Source organism: Zeugodacus cucurbitae, chromosome 2 (genome assembly GCF_028554725.1).
Source record: "Zeugodacus cucurbitae isolate PBARC_wt_2022May chromosome 2, idZeuCucr1.2, whole genome shotgun sequence".
Lineage (NCBI taxonomy): Eukaryota > Metazoa > Arthropoda > Insecta > Diptera > Tephritidae > Zeugodacus > Zeugodacus cucurbitae.
In genome coordinates, this window is record NC_071667.1 from 86,357,813 (window position 1) to 86,381,389 (window position 23,577).

The 23,577-nt window shown below is 37.8% G+C and overlaps 1 protein-coding gene across 1 annotated transcript in view; it reads right to left on the minus strand.

Annotated features, from left to right (window-relative positions):
• LOC105220715 (uncharacterized) overlaps positions 1 to 12,102 on the minus strand; it is a 134,698-nt gene extending 122,596 nt beyond the window's left edge. The window contains exon 1 of the mRNA XM_054230438.1: positions 10,364 to 12,102. Coding sequence (XP_054086413.1) covers positions 10,364 to 10,463 — 100 coding nt within the window. The 5' untranslated portion in view covers positions 10,464 to 12,102. The remainder of the gene's footprint in view (positions 1 to 10,363) is intronic.
• Positions 12,103 to 23,577: the final 11,475 nt, after the last annotated feature.

The following is a 23,577-nucleotide window of genomic DNA, read 5'->3' on the forward strand; positions in this document are numbered from 1 at the left end:
ATTTAATGCTCTTCATTTCTTCAATTCATTTATGCTTGCCGACGGCTTATTTAATTTGGTGCACATAAATTCTGTTTAGAGTGTCATTCCCACCATTCCCGTCCAATGGAGTATGCTAACGGCGGAGGTGACGTATACGAACTGGCTGTCGCTCGCGCTACTCGTTCGAAAGACGGCGCGAATATATGCAACTATGGTGGATGGCGAACATAAAAGCAGACGCAGCTAAGTCACAAGTGAGTGCCATTTAAATGGCATGAAAAGGTTTAAAGAACGCTCAGGAATGCATTAGTTCTATGGAGTTGCTTAGCTAGGCACAACGAAGTTCCATATCTTTAACTGAATTCTATGAAGAAAGTAATTAATAGTACTACTTACTTTAATACAACATTGGGATCACATTTTTGGCGCCAACAACAACAGTTCGATAAGAGATACGTAGTTGGTGTCTCAAGTGCTATAACCTCACTTATAACTGTCTAACAACAGCTCGATTGTTCAAAAGCCGTTGAGAAGTGAACAAATGAAATGTCCTTTCGACATTTTTCCAATTAAAAGTCATTTAATGCGTCTATGTGTACTCATGTCCATCCGCCCCATGCAGAGTGGCCCTCCACGCTATGTAAATAAACGATTTCGAATCCGAAAACATTACAACCTTTATGGCCGACGGGTGCTCGAAATGCAAACAAACCCACTCTCCGAGGCTCGCATTTGCTGTATTTAAAGAAGAACGCAAATAAATCGCAGCTTCTGATGGCAGCGGTGAGCTGTGCACACCAACAACGTGTCACCATTTGGCGGACAAATAAAACCGAAATGTGACCAAGTTTCACGTAATTTAGCACAAATCTATGCGAATGCCGTCCCGTTGGGTCTGGACATAAACACACTCTCAGACTATGGGTGGGTGCTCATGTGTCTGACCAAGTGCCAAAAACCAACAATTTTTTCTTTGTTTGTTCGATGTCATCACAAAGCCGCACCGACACGCTCATCCAATCAAATCGTTCAGCTGGTGTGGATTACTCGCCGGGAAATTCATGGGGATCAAATAACAATGACAGGGGCCAATAAAATTTATATTGCTGCAAGAATTTAAATGAAGTGAAATTGCCGCTTTTATTTGCAATTTGATAGCGTGGACCCCGCACCCTGTCAGAGTTTGTCAGTGATTTGGAATATTGTCAGTGCCTGTGCACGGCAGGTACTAAAAGCAGCCTTGACTGGCAATGCGGTATATCCATTGCGTGTCTGTACACTAATACATATGAGTTTATGGCGCTCACACACATGTCCTTGTTTGCCTACCAATTATCCTTGACTATTCTGAGTTCGAGTTCGTTTTGTACAAGTATAAACAACAGATTTTGACAGCTGATAGTTGGCGGTTAATCACAACGACTTTTTGATATGTAAAGCAAAGTTTATGCGGTGAACCTTAGCAAAGTAGAAGCTTTCTAAATATCCCTATATTTTACTAATTTTTTACAAGGTCTACCAATTGGCGCAACAGATGGATTACATAGATCTCGCCAACCTAAGAACACTTCGTATAAATTGAAGACTTGGTTCAGCTAGATATGATTAATATAATATAGTATAGCAGTCCTATCTATATCCTATTATATCCTTAACTTCTGGTAATTTGTTGATTCTTATAAGACAACTTTCTCATAAATGAACACATTGCACTCGAGTATGTCCGAACAGAATAACCCGTTAAACGTAACTTATTCAAACTGCATATAATTCTCTTGAACTATTTCAGCGTCTTTCTCCCGTTTCTTTCGAAGTTGAGCAGGATTATTTTAGTAAGTGCTTTTGGTTTTGCTTTGTCTTTGCTGACGAGCAGAGCGTGTCTAGAAACTTTCAAACACGATTCATGCAATTTCTTTACATGTCTCACAAGAGCAAAAGATTCTTAAAGAATCTGATTTATAAAGTTTGATTAGCGACATTTGAGTGTTTGATTTTAATCACGTTAAGAGCAGCAACATGTTGAAATTAAAAATTGATCTAACGATAGAAATAAATTTTGTCAATTTTTTCTTAGGAACTCCACACTATAGGTTAGGTTAGGTTTGTAGACAGATCTCTGCAAAACAAAAAAAAAAAAAACAGAATATCTCACTTAGACAGCTTAAAGCGATACCAGTAAAACTCCCTGTGGATCAAAGACCCTTCTCTCGCTATAAGTCATATAACACATCTGAATATTTATAATTTCCATATATGTAATTAACAAATATCTAAGCAGATTTAATGAAGAGCCATAATTTGAGAAGCCTTTCAATTTCCACGCGTAATTGTGAGCCAATGTGTTTGCAGCTGGGTTGCATGAGTCCCAAGATAGTTTCTCCCGGCTTAATAAATATTTATCTAAACCATAGAGACACACACAAACGGAGCAAAAACAGACGGGCATATCTAGACAAACAGAGAGGCAAATGATATTTGAACAAGCGATTTGTGCACTGACATGCATGCAATCGTGTGTACAAACATATTTACAAACGAGCAAATCAGATGAAATGGACAAACGACCTTGAGACATGCAATGAAGGCCAGCGAGCGGATGTGCTGTGCCAGCCTTCGGTGTCAACCGACTTAAATGTTTCGTAAATTTTGGCATTTCCGAAATTTAACCAGAAAATATTTATGCACAACCATGAGGGAGACATAATTCTTAATGTAAGCAGCCGACGGCACTTTATTAAAATGGCCTTTCTTCCAAGGAAAAACTTTAAATGTGAAAGCAAAACGTTTACCGTTAGTTTACCATATGCATATTTCACTGTACCTGTGAAAAGAGAAAAGGTGCTGCTAGTGTCAGTTGACCCGAATTGCTAATAACAACAAAATTGTTGTGAGCAACAAATTGTTGACCAAACAGGCAAACACAATAAATGTCGATGAAAGTGACTGTGGACAATTCAAGATGGCCCAAGGGGGCGAAATCAAATAATGCTGACTGACGGAGTGAAGCTAAACTCATTAAAATTTTGCCAACAGTCAATGATCTCGGACTCGAATTGGCTTGGCTTTCATTGTTGTTGTTGTATTTTTGTATTTTTGATTTTGTTGTTTACTGTTTATGAAGGCAAAGCAAAAGGAAAAACAAAAACAAAAACGAAAATGTAAAACAAATAACTTTCAGAGTAGCCTATTTTGCTTTCATTTTCTCCTCCACAAATTATAGATTATTCCATTTATTTGCCCCACATATACTGCAGATAACCGTTAATTAGTGGATTTGGATGTGTGTGAGATTATATTCAACTATGTACGCTATGTGAACAACATCGCCACTTGATTTCTGCTCATAACGTTGCATTTTTACTGCGTTTATTGAAATCGGTTGGTTTTAATGGGATTTCCACATAAATATTGGCTCAAATGCCACACACAGTGGTGTGGGTGACAAAATCAGAAGGATAAAAATGACAAAAAATTAATGTCAACAAATCTACAAAAACAATATACAGTGCTTCACAATGTCCCATCGCTATCCATCTCAAGGTGCGTTTTTTCTCTTAAAAATAAAAATCGATTTGTAATAAAAACCGGAATTCGCGCTCTTCACTAAGATCCCCTTTCTGAATAGGCGGAAATTGCTGTTGTGCGTTAATTGTCCCTACTGATTTCTTAGCTTTTCTTTCCATTCTGTTTTTGTTTCTTTTTTTTTTTGTCATTCGTTGGCCCGCACGCAGCGCGTTGGGAGAGTTCGTAAATCCGTGAATGCAAACACACAATTTAATGCGGATCTCACACAAAGGTAGCTTCTGTTAAATCCGGCACTTAGTTCGAGGGCAGTTCAATTACTGTGCTATTTGCCGTTCTAAAAATTGTGGGTGTCAACAGACAGAGTTTCATTATTTATTTGTTAATTGTTCTCCGTATCTTCCATTGTGTGTGAATGTGAGCTAATAGCATGTGTCGATGGTTTTGCTACCAAAAAATATTTGAATTAGATGGAAATTACATTTTTGTGTAATCGGTTGGAAAATTTCTGCATGGCGAGCAATTAATTGGAGCAATATTTGAAAATTACGCTCGACAGTTGTTTCAATAGCAAAGCAAACTAATTTGAAGCATTTGTTAGATGAACTTATTTGAATGTTCAACAATTGGTTCAATGGTGTATAGTTTCAATAAAATACTAATTTAACATAGAACAGTCCAACTTTGAACAGAGTTTGAAGCACTGGAAATCATGGCGCGGTAAACGAAGCATTGAGATTGTATCAAAGGACCTTTATTGCTCCTACAGATTCATGAGTTATTTACTCTGTTCTTATAAATCTTCTAACATTAGCTCTATTGTTATGGAGTCATAACTAGTATGGCCTTAGAACTTCTCATAAACTAACAACAGATATATGAACATATATTTATATACATAATATTTCACAAGCATAGGTCCGCTATTTTACTGATATACTTCAGACCATCTTCTTACTACAAACACCTAATAAAACACAAACAGATTAACCACCATTACTCTTTATATATTAGATAGACATTTTAGTGAGAATAAAACCCCGAATTGAATGTACTGAGAGAGAAATGATAATCTCATGTCATACTTCTGTCATTTTGATGCTTTAATACTTAAATTTGGAATATGTTTTCATTTGCAGATGCTGATAAAGGTTGAACATGTGAAATTAAAATTTTACAAAGTATAGCAAGATGCTTTTTTGTATCGCTACTCGAAAGCTCCCCAAACCTGAAGATCCATTAAATTTATTCAATGTGCTTCTTCTTCTTCTTCTTGACTGGCGTAGACACCGCTTACGCGGTTATAGCCGAGTCCAAAACAGCGTGCCACGTATCCCTCCTTCTGGCAGTTCATATGTGCTTGCTGAAGCGAAAAACTGGATACAATTCTATAATTTTTTGGGCGCGAAGGAGAGGAGGGGGGTATCCTCATAACAAAAAGTCTCGTTTCGTGTTACTGCTTTATAATTTAGGGATAAGTTAACTATAAAATGAGGAAACAAATTTTGCTAAGCGCGCAAAAGTTTTGCTGCTTGTGGCATTTGTATTTTGGGAGAGTTTTGAATATTAAAATAAAGCTGCGCACATTTTCACCTTTTCAAAACTGCCTTCCTGCCTCGTATAAAGTTATGGCACAAAGCGGTAAATCCAGCATGACGCGGTGCGATTCGGCAGCAGAGCCGTAGCTCCATACATCCTTTGCAAGAGAGTGTAGACACGTGACAACTACCTCCTTCTTGACTTGCTCATGCATACCGTGTATGTTGTGGATTTGTTGTTGTATTTGTGGCAAAGTTTTATTTAATCTAATCGCTCATTCGCGGCGAAAATGTGTCACAAAATGCCGCACAAGTTTTTCTGCTGCTCAAGCGAATTTGGCATGTGTCCTACCGTGGCTTAAAAAGTTTACAACGCTCGTGAAATGCAGATAAATTGTAATTTGCTTTTCGCAACGAGATAGCACATATTAAATAATGCTTCCACGGTGAATACAAACACAAAATCCGAGAAATAGAAGTTGCACGCCCTTGCGATTTAGACTGTGATTTGTTGCGCCAACAACACTTCCTCCAACCTTTGTACTTGTACTGTGTGCCACTGCGGAGCGCATAAAACATTTTTTCAACAGGAAAATACCGTTAGCCATTTTGCACAACCCTTCTCATTATTGTTATCGAAATGTGCGCCACGGTAGACTCTCTTATAGCCATTCTTTAGAACTAGACCCCAATTAATCACCTTAAGAGGGAATCTAAACTTGACTTATTTCACCGGCGGTCGGCCATCATGCGCTTAAATGGCCCTCATCAATGTCGATTTTGTATTATTTAAATTCTCGGAAAAAAATTCCATTTTCTTATTAAAGGGAAACACACACAATTCCATGGACGAACGAGAGAATAAATAACGGTAAGTATTAAAGCCGAGAATAAAAGTTGAATTTGCCACTTGGTTCCTGCGAAAACCAATAAATTACTTTAAAAGCTGGGAAGACAAAAATTTAATGGAGGCGATAAGTAAATTATACTTAAAGGAAGAGGTGCAAAATGAAACTGAGCAGAATGAGAATCAACAGTTTTTCTGAGAAACAACCTAACCTCACCAACCTACCAAGATGAGTTGCCATTTGATTTAAAGAATGCGATCCAAAACATATAAATATAACAAATACGCATATTGTCAGACGAACTTGTTTATTTTTAAACATTTCGGATATTTTTGGCTCATCAATGACTTAATTTCATACGCACAACCCGCTAATTTCACCACACTCTAATTATAACTTGACAACCAAATATCCCGGGGAAGTGTAGTTGAGGGTTGAGTTGCCGTTAATTAAGGTTTGTGTTTGCCATATCCTTACTCCACAGGCAGCATTGTCTACTCCTACTGGTCTATACGAAAAGGCTGAATCAGCATTATTTGAATTTCCATTTCTGCGTACGTCACTGCTGCCTTCGTCAGCCTTAATGTTATGCCAAGGAGGTATTTTCGCATTGACGCGTTAAATCCCTTAAAATTGCCAGACAATTTGTTGACTCTCGTTATATGAGAGGAACTACCTCCAAGAACCATTCCAGCTGCAAAAATTTGTTCAAGGAAAACTAGTTTGATTTGATTGGTTGGTATGTTGAGAGTTTAGTCGCTTCAAAGAAACTCCATTAATATCTGAGGCGATTGTCAGTATCGATTTTTGCGTGCTAATTTCAGAGTTTCAGTTTCAGTGTATTTGTACTTCTTTAGTAATTATTCTCAGAAGAAAGTCCTATGGTAGTAATACTGTTCCTGCCTTCCTCTGAGAACGAATGTACCAGATTTGAGGGAAACGGCCCTCGATGCCTGGACAATTTCACATTACCAGATCGTGGACACAATTGAAGACTCTACACAGATGTGGAACCGCTGGGAACGTACTAGTAGTTGACAGCCATGTCTATGCGATTGGGCCGTCGTTACCTTCGTGCGCTCTTAGCGGTACAGTCTACTTGCGCCAAGCATTAAGTTTGTTATTTTACGCACTGTTGCACATTTCTAAAAACTTTACGACAAAGATTCGCAACGTTATCCTTTCTGAATGGCGCATCCTGCTTCGCTCACATAAACGCAATTTACACACGCTCACAATGCCGCCATTTATACTCTTTCGCTCTCGCTTTTAACCGCCGTTCAGATTTGCTGATGCATGAGCTTCTGAAAGAATACAAAAGTCGTCAACGGAAGTAGGTGTCTAATAATAATCATAAATCCAGCGGAGAGCTGTGCGACCAAAGTCAAATGGCGAACGAACGATTCGAGGGAGCTATGTGGTGCTACGCATATGCCGCATCATCTTTACGCCTGCTTAGGCGAAAGCGGCCACCATATTGTGGCTCGAGTCACATCTCATCAATTGCTCTGTCATTTGGTGAGCCTCGTTTGGCTTGCCGACTGGTTTGCGCGCTTGGCTGGACTTCTTAGTAACTCCCTCTGGCCATTAGTATGCACACTTATTATAATAACGGTTTCTGCTATTAAACCTAAATGCTTCCGTTTGCACCCGCTGAAAGGATCGTCCCCATTTTGTGTGCCTTTTTAGCAGAAAATTATATATCTTCCGTTACTGCAACTTATCTGCCGCTCGGCAATTATTTTCACATTTCGTTTTGACTTCTGCATACTTAGAAATAATCACTCACCAGTCGTCTGCTTAATATTCTCTGCTCGCCCGTAACACACACGTACATTTTGAGTGACTGTATAAGGGCTGCAATAGAGGGTACTCCACTATCGAGCTGCTGCAATTGAATTGCCTTCACAGGCTTCACTTTTAATTTGAACATATTTTTCGGCTTCTTTAAGAAATTTAACTTAAATACTCCAAATAGGAATTCCCTGCTGATTAAATAAAGAAAACGACAATACTCAAAAAAATATTGTTAATATTTACTAAGTTTTATGTAATTTCTGAGGAACTTGGATCAGTAATTTCTATTGTAAGTGTATCCATCACTCGATTTTTCCCTTAGTGTAACCACCATAATGAATTTAATGCTTACACCTCTGCGAAATTCCCTTTACCTTTTAAACCATAACCAAGTTATACGACTCTGGTTCAATTTTCTCACCCAAGATCTTGGACTTAAAGACTAAAGATCTGCTTGCGATGTACCAAGCTGGTGTTGCCAGTTTAGCCTTTATACATTTACAGATCGGTTACCCAACTAGTGTTTCTGCGCAACATACATAGTATTGCCAATAGACCAAGAATCTGTTGGTTATTGCTGCTACCATCGAGGAGTTCATCAAGAATCCCAGCAAGTTTGTTGCTGCTGATGTTGTCTTTGTTCCAGCCGCTGGAGCCGCTGCCGCTGAAGCCGAAAAGAAGACAAAAAAGAAAACTTGGAAAATGAAGAAGACGACGATTTGTGTTTCGGTCTCTTCGACTAAACAGTTCAACCTTAAGGTTTGCGCTGTTCGCGTCTTATTCAATACAAGAATAACTGTCTGGAACTTAAAGATATAAATGGTAGGTGTTAATGAAGTTTACAGCATTTCTATTGATTAAATAATACTTTAATTGTTTACATGTGGAAATATTATTTCAAACCCTCAGTTGCTCCACTTCAAAGGATAACATAATAACAAAATCCCATACTTGTGTACCACTATATGTTCATGCACAAATTCCCTTAAGGTAACTTTAGCTCGTGGATGATAATGGATGTTTGTTGGTATAAAATTGAAGGGCGTTAATATTTAAATAATAGAATATGAAGAAAAACATAAAAGACGCAAGAACACGACATTTCCCTCTGGAAAAAAATTGTGAGAAAGGATGAAGCAAGGAAATTATGCACAAAAACAGTGTGGATGAATTGTTGAAGAGGGGGATGCTGGGGGACAATCACTTCGTCTTTCAAGGTCACTGCTTTGCTAGTTTTTTTTCCTCCTTGAAATTCACTCACACACACGTTCATTCATTCGTTATGTATGCGGCACTTTGCCTCGAATTCATATGTTCTACGCGCTTTAGCACTTGTACAACCGCCCATGCATTAACATAATGAACACACATATGTATGAGAGTGCAGGGCCTTTCCTTCATCCCTGGCCATAATTAAAATGCAGCGAAGTGCAGCTGTATGCGCCACCGTAGGCGGCGAGCTGTGGCGAGCACTTCCAGCAATCTTTTTAGAAGCAAACATGCATGGGAGGACATGCGGGTCGTGGTAGTCTTTATGCTCATGTAAACTTGTATTGACTTTGTGTTAGTTTGGGCGTTTGTTGTGGGCAAAACTACAGTTGCTTTACATAGTGTCGTTTTAGCGCTATATTATGCTGGTACAGGGTGCACCATCTCTTTTTTTCGGCATATAAATATAATATAGTGAAACTGTACAAATTTATTCGAAATCCATCCGGGTTTTGAGCTTAAATCATTATTTGACCATATTTTCAAACAAATTGAAAAAGTATAATTTCTCTCATAAAAAATTCGCTTTATAGAGCTGAGATGCTCTTAAGCGTAATAGAAAAAACAAAGAAAAATGGTGAATTTTACTGATTCAATCCACTCGGTTGGAAGGGGAAATTATTTCCAAATACAAAACTATTTTTCGAAATTTTTGCTTACAAACCGTCTTAGAGATGGCGCACCCTGTATGTAGTTGTGTGATGTGCCTTAAAGAATGCGACTTGCTATCGTGTGGGAAGTTTGCGCTAAGCTTTGAGCAGTCTCAAATAAAAAGCGGACATTGTACTCATTCTCTTAGGCATTCCGACTCGACTTTTGTTTTCACTATATTATATTGTATGTTTACGAGCATGAGTGCAACATATCAACATTCTTAAATATTTATATTTGTACAACTATGTTGTACTCGGTGGAATATTCGCATAACAGTTAACAGTTACGGCCTGAAGCAAAGTATAAAAGTATTATATTAAAAAGTATTATTATCTGTCACAAATTCAGTTCTTCGTTGGAAAATCCTTTTTTGTTTTGAAAAGGAAAATAATGATATAAAATAATAAATGGTAAATCAAAGTATTAATAAGCAGATGTGTACGTGGTCGCTGCCACATAGAGAAGGGTATTACAAAGCTCACGCACTAGATTTTATAACAGCAGGCGGACTTGAACCTAACTATTGATTACGTATTGGCAGTATTCAAGTAAAGTTCGCAGAACTCAACCAGTTGCACGCATGTAATAATAATCGTTGGTTAAATATCAATTACGGAAAGCTTTTACGCTAAAAACAGGCTTTTGCCGTTTAATTTAAATTGCAAACATATTTCTCGGAAAACCAAGCGCATCATTAATAATGGTGTTCAATGGAATTCGATATTTGGTGCATATTTGCATAAATGCACTTACCTTGTGTGCTCGAACTATTGCGGCCCTTCGATGAGCTGCAATTGTTGTTCAGCGAATTGAAGAAATTCGCAGCGCCGGTGCGACGTAATATCCAAAACATTTTGTAAAAGAAGACGCGTACGACGTACTAATGACTGATAACTGTATTTATGATATTTTTGTTGATATGCTGTTTCCCTGATGTGCACTGTTACAATTCAGCCTGTACTGGCAGATATGATTATTAAACTTCTACTTTTAAATAGAATTGGTGATTGTGTTGCTCACAGTATTATCGCATGAGATATTCACTTAAATTCCGATTTTTAATTTTTTATCCAGTTAACCACATAATGTCTTTTTTAATTAATTTTTCTAGACACCGCTGAGTTAACTGCTAAATAAAACTTTATTTTTAATTCAATTATAAATTTATTTTACTTCCTTCCTGGTGGCGTTGAGATACGTCATGGCGTATACGCAACCCTTAGGGATAAGTTCAAAATCCGCACGTTCTTGTTATTACGCAACAGCGGCTACTCACTCAGTAATTATAATACCCAACCGCCCATATCAAATTCTACCGTTACAAATTAAGCTCCACTTTTCAAAGTCTACGCTTACTAATTGCAAATGAAAGATAACGCCAGCACATAATTTGTGTTAAATAATGCTCAATTTTAAACTGGAAATAGTAAGAGGAAACACTAAATTGAATGGAATGTCAAATTCATGTTTATCAGATATTCTCTTTGTTTTTTGATTATTTAAAGGCTGATTCAAGATCGAATTTTAAGTAGCTTTAATTAGGAGCCTTTTTAGTTTAAACAATTCTGTATACATTTTATTTAATTGCAGTTATAAGAGCCGCAATTCACGATCTTCCGAAAGCATCATTGATTAAATGAAGGTGGCGAGCCAAGGGCGCTCCAAAATTGAATTGCCTGGAAAATTGTTTAAACTTCAGCGACCGAAGTGAAGTAAACAAAGCGATTTGTTTATCAAACAAATGCAAAAATTAGTAAGCACTCTGCTAAACCGTTATTTGATGTCTACTGGCTGCCGTGTTTCTTTTTGTGGCAACAAAACGGCTTATCACCGATATTCAAGTCACGCAAACGCTTGAAATGCCGACGGTATTCAACAATTGCGCCCAACGTAAAGATAACTCGCGCATTGTCCTTTATGTGTGTGTTTGTCTTAATTAGCAATGAGACACAATATAAGCAATTCCTCACAAACACAACGAGAAAACCATTTGAAATTGCTTACAACAGCTAACAGCTGTTCTTGTTTACTTTTTCATTTGTTGTTGTGATGACTTTTATTACACATAGGAACAGACTGCCACTGCCATTCACATTTGTCGCAGTCAATTTGAGGAAACAATACATTTGAAATGAAGAAAAAGTTCGCTCATTTGGACGCGTCGACGTGTGACAACTTCATTAATTCAGCCGTCAAACACAATGAAGTGCCTTCAACACAAACACACACACGAGAGTGAATTCACTATTCCATATGTACGAGTATGTTGATGTGTTGGTCCTTTAAAACTTCCCAGATGCACTCGAACGCTGCGCTTATGGCAATAAAAATCCACGATAAATACCATCCAACAGTCGAATAAGTAGCCGTCTGCACTTCACCGAGTTGTTGCTTTTATTGGATACTTTTTTGATTATTTACTCTTTGTGACATTCAGTAACGCGTTGCCTGTCATTTGGCGAGCTCTTCGCGTAATCCACCGTTACTCGCTACGATTGCCGACAAACTGATTTGATATCCTGTCGTGTTTGCCATTATATTCGCTTTATACTGTAAGCACAACACAACGTAAGCACGTAACGAACGTAACAAAATAATGCCGGAGAGAGAGAGCATGAGAGAGGATTTGGAGCTCAAATTGCACTATGCACTCAGAGACATAATTTATTTATTTAAAATAGTAGAGTAAACTTGCACACCTTCTTCAGGAATATCACCGGACTGACTCAGAAGTATTGTAAGTGTTAAATGTCTTTAGAAAAATATTTGTTTTTGGGTTCACCACTTATCTTATTTTTTAAATTTCTGCGTGCTATTTCCTTCGCCTCTTTGCAATACTCAACACTAGAGAGAGCGAAAGAGAGAGCGCACCTGCACACTGTTCCTAAATACCTTTGTTGTCGGATGCTAATGCCAGCGCTTAACACAACTACAGTTAAATGCGGTATTTGAATTTTTACACCTGCAGTAATATTCCTGTCGATGGGAGGGGACACACAGAAAGCATACTAATACAGCACAGCGAAAACTTTCTCGTTTATTAAATTATACCGCAAGAAAAGTTCACACACACTCATTCCAGCAATATGGAGTCATGTTTATTTGTATGTGAGGAAGCATGTTGCCTCCACCTTTAACACCCACTGACTCCTTCGACGACAAAGCGATTGACGGCAAACAAACCCAACGTAGCTCATACACTTATACAAACATATTTGGCAATTACACGTGTGTATATGAATTTTATTATCAAATTACTATGTGTGTGTGGAAAATAGTTCCATTCACTCTCTTCTTCTGCTTTCACTCCTATTTGTGCTGCAAAGGATGGCTAAGCGATCGCTTTTCACTCGCTGTTCCCGTTAGATTAATTGGAATGATATTTATGCATGAACACTTACACACACATACTCAATCACGGTAAATAGAAAATCTTCCATCTTGAAACTTGTCAGCATTTACGAACGTTCAGTTATGATTGACGTCACATTCACATTAATCAATCAGTGGTTCATCCGCTGTGAAAATGCCACATATGTGTGTGGTGAGCGCATAAAAGCAGATGAACATCAATAAATGGTTGTCGACACATAATTTACTCGAAGCAGGTGTACTCCGATGTGTGCTAAATGCCGTGTACCCAAGCCCCACGCCTGTTGATAGTCCGCGGAAGAGACGATTCCACACCATTTCCAGAGTCAATATTGAATTGGCACCTGTTTAGTCGCAGCAGCAACAACAACAACAAATCAACTATAAAGCTGTGAATTATGTATATGAGGTGCACTCAAGTGAATAAAACACTCATTCACTCATGATTTATCTATATATAGGTGAATATGCGTATATATGTGTGCATGGTGCGACTAATGCGTGTGCCTGAGAATGTTGCGTATACGCCGCGTATAGCAGCTGAATGCAGTGAATGCGAAATCAAGATGTTAAGATGGCAGTTGATAATTTAGTGGGTTCATCGATCATGTCGTCATGTCGCACTGAGCTCTGTTCTTGGTATTTATTCAATTATGGCAAATTCTTGCCACGAAGTTGTTGCATGTTGCTCTCTTCCATACTCGTTCAAGGTTGTTGGGATTTTTCAAACCAAAAAATTCATTTAAATTATGCGAAACACACAGAACTTACTTGAGTCAAATGTATGTTGCTAGAATATTCTAACTAAAATTTTTACTTTATTTCATTTTACACTCAATAATTTCTTTGTTACTGCAATGCTTTACGCAGGTCAGTGCCTGATTTTCAAGGTAAGAAAGCACAACTTTTAATTACAACAAACTCAATAAAGTCATTTAAGTTTCCTCAGGCTACGATGGATATCAAAGTAAAAGACACTCAGTGTCATCTGCGCCGGCAGTCAGGCAACTCTTTCGAAGAACAATTGACTTTCAACTTCGGAAACTTTAAAGTACACACGGGGAAATAAAAACAAAAACATCAATTACTTGTGCAAACCTGAATATTAATTAGGCTATTTTGAGCAGAAGCAGAGATAAGCGAAGCTGCAATAACAAACCCTAATGGAGGACAATTAAAATTTTGGTCAAACTCAACGCAAAGTCACCTTGACTACGAACAAGCAACATGCGTTCGGCTGTATTGTATATATGTATCTGTAGGTATCTTGTAATGTCCACCAACCACAACGGTTGTACCCAAAATCTAAGCCATAAATGTAATAGAAAAGCCTCGAGCTAGTGGGCAGGTCTCGCGGTTGCAAGAGTGTTGTCAAGCGCGGGCCATTTTCGGTCAACAGAAGTGGCAGCCGGCGTTTGCTTGCTTAACTTTCATCGGTTTTATGCCTTGCTCTTTGATATGAAGTCAGTCTAGGACTGGAAGAGAATGAGTCTGTTTATAATTACAATTCCTTTAACGGATCTTGAAGTCTCACCTCTAGTCTAAATTTTCATAAGAGAATATATGCAAACCTTTAATTACATACTCTTGCTGTGACTAGTTTTTGTTATTCATTATTTTATATAAAACGGTTTACGACACTCATATATTTCAACTTAACTCCATATGCACAATTCTCTTTTATTCTCTCGTTTATACCTACACATATCAATTTTGACTTTTTAAGCTGAAGTTTGTACTTCCCCATACCACACACGTAGATATGTATGGAATACTCCCCCTTCAAGTTCAGAAAAACTTTGCCAAACCGCAACAAAGACAACAAAATTGCTGTGTCATTGCCAATCTAAACCGAACAAGTCGGCTTTTAATGGAGCAGCAAAGCCGGGAAGTAGTACGAACACCGCAACTACACGCTCGCAGAACTCAGGGCTTGGCAGAAGGCGTGCATGCCGCAAAAGCCGCAAAAACAGCACATCAGCAGCACTAATGCGACCAGCTTCACCAACAGACTACAAACAACAACATCGAACAACGAGAAAGAAAACACTAACGGTAACTACGAGCACAGATGAAGCCTTCTCCCCTCTACCTTCTTTATCGTGCTATAGCCAGCAGGCAAAAGTAGCCACAACACCAACAAGCTGCACACTTTCAACCTGCGAGTGAACAATTTGCCTGGATTCTATTAGTCTATTGGTTATCAAACTTTGTGGAACCTCGTATACCAACTGACATTTGGTAGAGAAGAATGCTAAGAGAGTTTGTACTAATGTTCATTCAACGACTCAAATGTATAAGAGATCTCATGAATCAATATATAATACCGTGGTATAAGTCCGTGGTGCGAATCATATTATTTTTAAGAAACCAAACCGTTGAATGTTGAACGTTGCGATGCCAATCCACGATATATGTCACTACCTTCCTACCCTAGATCCTCCTTACTCCATTCTTTTCAATTTGTCCTTTATTGAATTCAGACTACCATTTCAATGTTTGCCACTTTCGTTAAGCATTCTCCATGTCTTCATGACCTTCAGCAGCACCATCATGAGGCCACAGTTATGTAGACGTTTTATGGACTCTTTGTATCGCCTGCCATGTTGGGTCATTGGCAACTTTTCTGCTCCCATTTTTCCTAATTACGAATAATATGGAAGGTATGTTTGCAATGTTCTGCGGCGCCATTTCGGTGCTGCGAAAGATTCACAGAAAGCAACGAAGCATGAATGTGCTCAAAAGTCAACAGAAAAAGGCAGCAGCCGGCTCTGACTTCAAAGGGCATACCAGCGCTGTCACCCAGGAACCTGATCCCACGCATTCGGCATTGGCAATTGGCACGTGGCGCACTTCTGTAGCAAGGCACAACGACACCCTTCTCTCTTTTAGCTCTGTAATTTTGCTTAAAATGCGTAGCCAAATTTTAATTTCCATCAACATCAAGTGTGTTTATTCGTTTTCGCTTTTTGAAGTTGAATTTGTCTGGTCGCCATCTTTAATGCATTGTTAACCTTCCTTCGGTCTGATAAACGTTAACATTTTGTGGCAAATAAAGCCTGCTGTCACTGACCGAAATGACCGAAAACCCAGAGAGTAATGTTATTGAAAGCGGATGCTAATGACTATTGTGGGCAAACAGAAACGGTTAATTACATGTGCATTACAGGACTCAATTTAATTAAAGCCATGATGGAGCAGTAAAGTTGGATTGTGGATATATAAAAAATCATCTTCAATTGTCAAAATAATTAAAATACACTTAGAAAACCCGAATAATAAAAAGTATATTTTCAAAGCTTTGACCGAAATTTATGATGTCTTTCTTCCCGTCCTGATTTTTCCTGATAAGTCAATGTTTCATAAAGCTTTCAAAAAAAGTTTAGTGAATGTCCCAACTTGGACTCAGACCAATTTTGATTCTAAATTTCCATCTAAGGCTCGCTATTCCCACTTTACTCCACATAATTTTCCATAGAGCCGAAACCGAGTATATATCTATGTATTCCAATACCTCCACGTCAGCTTGAATGTTCAAGAACCATCCACTTCAAGCAATTGGGAAATTAAATTTACATTGCTCTCGAAAGCGCCATCGCAGGTAACGCCACCCAGCCGACAATGAACGACAGAAAGCGCACAGATGCCTTCATGTCCCGAGCTAATACGCATTCAAATTCAAGTACATATACAGGTATGGATGTATGTTGATATAGATACATTCATATATCGAAAGAGATTGAAATGGTAAGGTGGACCAGAAAGTGCAAAAATGCTCGCAGCCATTGAATGTGCCAGAAACCCAGAATGAGTGTGAGCGAGAGTGTGTCAATCTCTATTTGACTTGAACTTATTGGAAATTTCTGTGCGCCATATAGAGCCAGCCACGAAACACGCCGCACACAAGTAACTGAGAAAGTGCACAGAAATGCTTAATCTTCAGGGATAAACTTGAGAGCGAAGCTCCATTCAAGAAAGCCGCACATCTGCTTAATGCATCCCAAACACTGGAGAGTTTTACTAAAAAATCCTTGAAAGGAAAAAAAGATAAAAGTCTAAATATCGCAATTCTTCAGGAATAACACAAATCTCATCTCAAGATATATCCCATATTCCTTCAACATTAACTCGCTTGGATAAAATATCATAAGACTCATGCAAATCTGAATTACTGAACGGCACGTTGGACCTCCATACGTTATCTCTCCCAGAAAGAGCATAAAGAGTATAGTATATTATGAAAACGTATGTGCTCATCGGATAATACTTGACTAAACTAATGTCAAACAGTAATCTAAAATGTTATAAAACAAATTTATGACAGCAATCTTTTCGGTGAACACTTCACTTTTCGTTCAGCCTGGTTGCACTTCATGTGTAAATGAATTGCTTTGTTCCTCACAGTCATGTCTATTTTTAAGTGCATTTTAATATACTAGCTCTCCATTATATTACCGTTATCAATCTATTCGCGCTTCAACGCTTTCGCGCCTTCGAGTAAAACAACAAATCAGCACCCGTCAAACATTCCACAGTGACACGCTTCAGTCACACGGCAGCCAAGTGCAAATGCCAAACGCATTTCAAAACCGAATTTCGACGGGCGCATTCCGGAAAGACATTGCTCTCTAGAACAAAGAATTCCATTTTGCATTTGTTCCTTTGACGGATCCATTAGTGGAAATATGCGAGATGTTTCTCGTTTCAATTTATCGACACTTATTAGCGGGCTTATGTAAATACATATATACCGTATATTAGAAAATTCGGATTTATTCGGAATGTTGTTCCGAAGAATAATGCAATCACTTATATTTGTATTTTTTGATAAAATATGTCTTAATCGGAAAATCAAGAGAATTCAGCTTCAAATTATTTATACTTATTTAACAACTATTCTCGACCAAGTGTGAACTAAATACACATGAGGAGGGCTTGGGCAACTTTCACTGTTATTGAATTTGTTCCAATTGAGTTATTATTATTTAGTTTTCCATTAAAACTGGAGAGCTCTGGTGTAAACTCTTCTATAGGTCTTTGTGTTAACTCCATTGTTATTGATGGTAATTAATAATGCCAATATTAGATATTTGGGGATTACAGGAATTTCAATTACAAAACCAATTTAAGTTCGTACAATGAAGGTCGCTGCTGTAGTCAACCTCAAATCTGGTGCAAATGTGCAAAAATCCACTTTCCGCTTAATAGGGGGTTTGCGCCGGCTTAATCCTGTTGTTCACGGGATTACTAGCTTGTTTAGTGGCACAACTTTAGTTGGGGTTGTGTGCCGCTGTTCGTGTGTCTAAACTTCTCCAATTCTCACTAACACATCGAACAACAAATGACAGCGACATTTGCACAGACAGTGAGTTGATCCGATTTGGCGCTGGAACAATTCTGCTCGTTAACTTGTTGATTGAATCACGCTTTAATTCACTCAATATATGATCAAAAGGCAACACAAACAAACTGGGCTCATGTGTTTGTTGTTGTGTGGAAAGCAAAGTGCCAACAATGTTGCCAAATTTAATGCTAATTTATGCATTGCCAAATCAATTTCTTATTTACCCAACGAGAGAGTGAAGATTGGAATCTATGGAACCTACAATTGCTCCGGATCCGTAGAAATCTTTGATAGATGTAGATAATGTGGAGCTCAACGTTAAGATTAAAATCACATTACGTGCGATTATGGTTTATATCTAAGGATACCTTTTTAAAAAGATGTTATAAGATCGGGCCGAACCACTAATGTTCCTTAAAATTCTACATATAAACTTGAACATAAACGTAGGGCAAAGTGAATACATGAACCATAATTTTAGTACTAATGCGAGCATTTAGTTGAAATTGAAAATACCAATTGTCATAAACGTTTTAATCATGACATTATCGCACAAAGGTTCTCGCATTAATTGAATTAAAAAGCAAAATTATGTTCAATGCCAACGCAAACACAAAGGTCATTTAAGTCATTCATTATAATCGGACTACTTCCAAAACACAACGCAATCGCCATTAATCAAATGAATGGAACCACTGTTGCAATTGCATGAAGTACGTCATCAGCAGCGTAATTATTTTTGCTCTAAACTCAGTAACGGTATGAATGCATTTTTAAAACTTGAGACCTAAGAATAACAGTGCCACAACCGAAGTGCTGAAAAACCTATATACACAGACGTGTGACTACTTCCGTATGCCTCTTTGCTTTTTCCAACTTAATTTCTATACCCACAGCTTTATCACCTTAAATCTTATTAAATCCTTCTTATCCACTTGAATGTGCTTTCAATTCTATGATTCATGGAAACTAAAAATTTTTATTGGCGTTTAAGGAGGCATAGGAGATACTCCCATACATAGGTACAACAAGAATGCCTTTCTAAATGAATATAAATTACAAATTGTTATTAAAAATTATTATAGTAAAATAAAAAAATTATTAAACTTTAATACGAATCAGCTAAGTGGAGAAATACACTAAATATATTCTCTAAAATTGGTTATGCCTTCAGCCACCTCAGGAAAGATTATGTGATTAATCCGCAATATTTTAACTTGTGGCACAATAATTATCCTCAAATATGATAATAATTACAGCCAGTTCAGCACTTTCCTTTATTTGTCAGCGTTAATAATGGAAATTTCAAGAAATAACCAAAATCACCGTTCAGATTGTCACCCCCACACGGGTTGTAGCCATGGGAACTCTTCTTAATTTATAATTTCCTTTCACTTCCACATTTCATTTGTGTGTTTCGCGGCGCATTGCTCTCTCCGCATGGAAATGCTAAATAACGGCACATCGTAATTAAACACGCTGTTCGTCAGAGCGTGGTAAGTTGAAAGTCGAAATTTCTGAAGTGACCTTGTAAATGTTAAGCCTTTCGCGCTCGAAGTTGAATTACTTTGCACTTCTAAGTTGTTGGCTGCTGCCTTAAGTGCTGCTTACCTAGGGGATATGACACTTTGTCAAAGACACGGTTAAAGCTACGGATGACACGGCATTTGTATTCTATTACAATAGATTTACGAAATATGAAATGATTACCAAATTTTTGGCACTTCACGGCATTTGCAATTGTCCAATCAATACATTATAGAGATAGATACTTATATAAGTGAGTGCTAGAAGTGTCGAGAAATACAAAGATATTATCCGAATGTCCTAAGTATTAGGTAGATATATTCGAAACACATATGTAGAAGTAATAGAGAGAAATAAGAAAGGAAAAATCAGCTTAAGGAAAATCGAATACATTCCATGGGCATTAGCTGGGAGGTAAACCCGCAAATTGCAGCCATTAAGAAAGAAAAAAATTTGAGAGATCAGCAAACACCCACAAATAATTAACGCAATCACACGCAAACAACAGGTAAATAAGCATAAAGTATGTGAGAACACACCAGAGAGCCAACTCGTTAATGCAAATTCGCCCATAATATTTCCACTAATAAATAAGAAGCGGCATTATATTAACCTGAATAACTGATTATGTTTAATGTGGATGCTGGTTCAACGCACTAAATTATCATTATTCCCAATACTCGGTGCTTTATTTTTCACTTTCTGTTGTATGCGCCGTTGCGTATACGCAACATTATGCAGACAGAAGCATCCGCCCACAATGAAATAAATTCCACAATATTAAGTGAATCAACTGTAATCCTAGGATCCTCAAAGAAAATATCGGCGCACAACAGAAGCGTACACAAAAGCAACAATAAGCCTCGGTGAGCAAATGAAGCCAACGAAATATGGTTTACAAAATGATGGGAAGGCCGGACGGACGAAATGTGCCACAGAAGCAGATGAAAGGAAAGGTAAACGCACGACCGGCTGTCAGCATAATGTCAAATTCAGTCAAAAGGTATCTAACTCAATCACAACCAATTCAGAAAACACATGCATAAATTGCTACAACAACACAAACAAAATAAGTGGGCGGGGCTGAGCGCAACAACCGTGATTTAAACAAATAATCGGACCGGAGACAGACAAAAGCACACAATTTGGCAACCAAATGGGAACGACAGCAGACAGACACAAGACGAGCGACAGACCTGAAACGAGAACTCAATGCATTGGCCATGGCCATAAATCAAAAGCAACAATAATGATTAAGCTGTGCGAAGCGGAAAGAGGTACCAATTGAGTAGGCACACAAGTGGAGAGAAGGTGTCACATCTCTTTCAAATTTAAATTAATTCCATTAGAAACAGATTATCGCAAGGCAGAAGTAGAGATGACAAAAGTTTTTCTTTAAATGAAGATACACAATATATTTGGCATTGAAGCTTCAGTTCGCAAGCTGAAATTGAAACATTAACCAGTCAGGCGTTCACAGATATTCCTAACATACATATTTAAATTATCCAAATATATAGCGATTAATGATTAATGCTCTGACATATAATGTATATAATTATATCATCTTATGAGAAAATACAAGACTATCAAGGTTAGATCAGAATTTGTTGCTTTAGAATCTAGGAGTTGTTATCAAATATATAAGCAAATATGTTTGCTCACCATAACTTCGAATTAATACTATTCCCACTTTTCTCTTCGAGAGCTAGGAACGGAGCAAATCGCAAGGTAATAACTCTTTAGTGCGCTTGCTCACTCTCTCCCAATGAAATGCAATGTGCCTTAGATTGCGTTACATCGCATTCGGCGACATTGTAGAAGAATTCATATTTAGTACGTGCTTTTGTATGGCCAAGTAAAGGCTTTGTAACGCATCACACAGCTTTTCTTTCACGAACCATTTTTACGTATTTTACGTAGACTAAACGGCTTGAACAGATTGCATATATGCTTCTCATACTAATAGGTTTGGATTGTAATAAAGTCGCAGCTGTTCTGCGCTTGTTAGAAATTTAGACTATCACTAGCCTTGCACAGTACCATCGCAGTCACCCCTCAATTGTCATTCTGATTAAAATGATTTTCATTAAATTCATCGGTCGCGGCTTAAAACTCTTTTGCTGTCCTTTGTTATTATGAATTTTAATTTTATTATTGTGATCTACATTACAACAGTTCACAGGTGATGTTTAAAGGCTAAAATTTGCCCTGTCCCCTTCAACACTTATGAGCCTCGAAATGAGCGATATTGCATTCACGCGTTTCAGGCTGTATAATTAAATTAATTATTTTGACTTGATGAGTTTATTTGCCGTGTGGCTGGTGCTGAGGTCCAAACTACATATAGAGGGGATGTCAGGATATGTAACCACACTCATCTGCACACAAGTGCAACAAGTTCTTGATTATATTATGAAACTGCGGCAGCTTTGCCGTCGTGTGTAGAATTACAGAAGCAAAATGCTTTACATGCTGTTTGTAGAATATTTTATTATTTCACGCTACAAAATGAATACGGAAGTCACATCTCAGGAACTACTAAAACAAATTGCAATTAAATTTGGTTCGAATCATTCATATTACGTTTTCTTGATACAATTAAAAATCCGATGAAGCTATATCCATTCACAACCACGACCACCTTCAATAAAAAACTATTTTGAATGTCATCAGCTTTTAAATTTTCTCGAAACATGTGAAATAGCTTGTTAAATATTTACTTAATAAACATTTCTTGAAAAAAATACCTCTTCATTTGGGTAGACTTTTTACAAGCTTTATTGAACATTTGCAGAAACCGCATAACCGACCACAAAACGTAGACTTTATTGAGAGGATACACACTTAACTTTTGCAAAATAAATTGCTCGAAAAAGGTCATTTTAAACTGTCGCAAAGCTTTAAAGAGCTCTTTCACAGAGTAAAAACCAAAGTAGCAACAAAGCACACATGGAGAATACTACCCCATTTTCCATTTCGTTTTTAAATATCTCCGCTGGGGAAAATACGAGCCAAGACGAATGCAAATTAAGGTAAAAACAGCATGAAGAAAGGAGAGTAGGGAAGGCAGGTGCAAAGAAATGAAATATGGTAAAATTACCCAAAAGCAAGAAAGACACTGCCTGCCTTTTGAACTTTCCGAGAAATGCTGCAAAGTCCACAAACAAATACAAGACATGGTAGGCATCTAGCTAGGCATCGACAGAAGACACTTTTCTTCACAATACCAGAATTTTATGACGAAGCCGACAGTTGGCATATTCGGCAATGCCGGAGAACAGACACACGAATTTATGAGGCCATTTATTAAATGCCAAATTTTCGGTCTAAAAATACCCATGTCACACTGTTTTATTGGTAATGTGGTCCTTCTATTTTTAAATTTTTACACGTCCACACTATTCCTGTTTACAAGCCAATAAAAGGTGTCCGTAAATGTGGAGGCCATTAATTTCTCTCGCACAAACTCTTTGTATCATATTGGCAATAAAATTACGTATGTCCTCGCCGAACAGTTTCCATTGAAATGCACACACAACGAACGAGGGCATGAACTAAGCGACGAATACAATCTGGTTGATGACTAAGTAGGCATGAATCCAGGAGTAACCTCATCGGACATTAATACCACACACAAATGCGCAACATGATATGGGCAATGATTATTCAAAGACAGCAACAAAATGTGGTTAACGTGGGTATTTGAGGACCGAAATTTGGT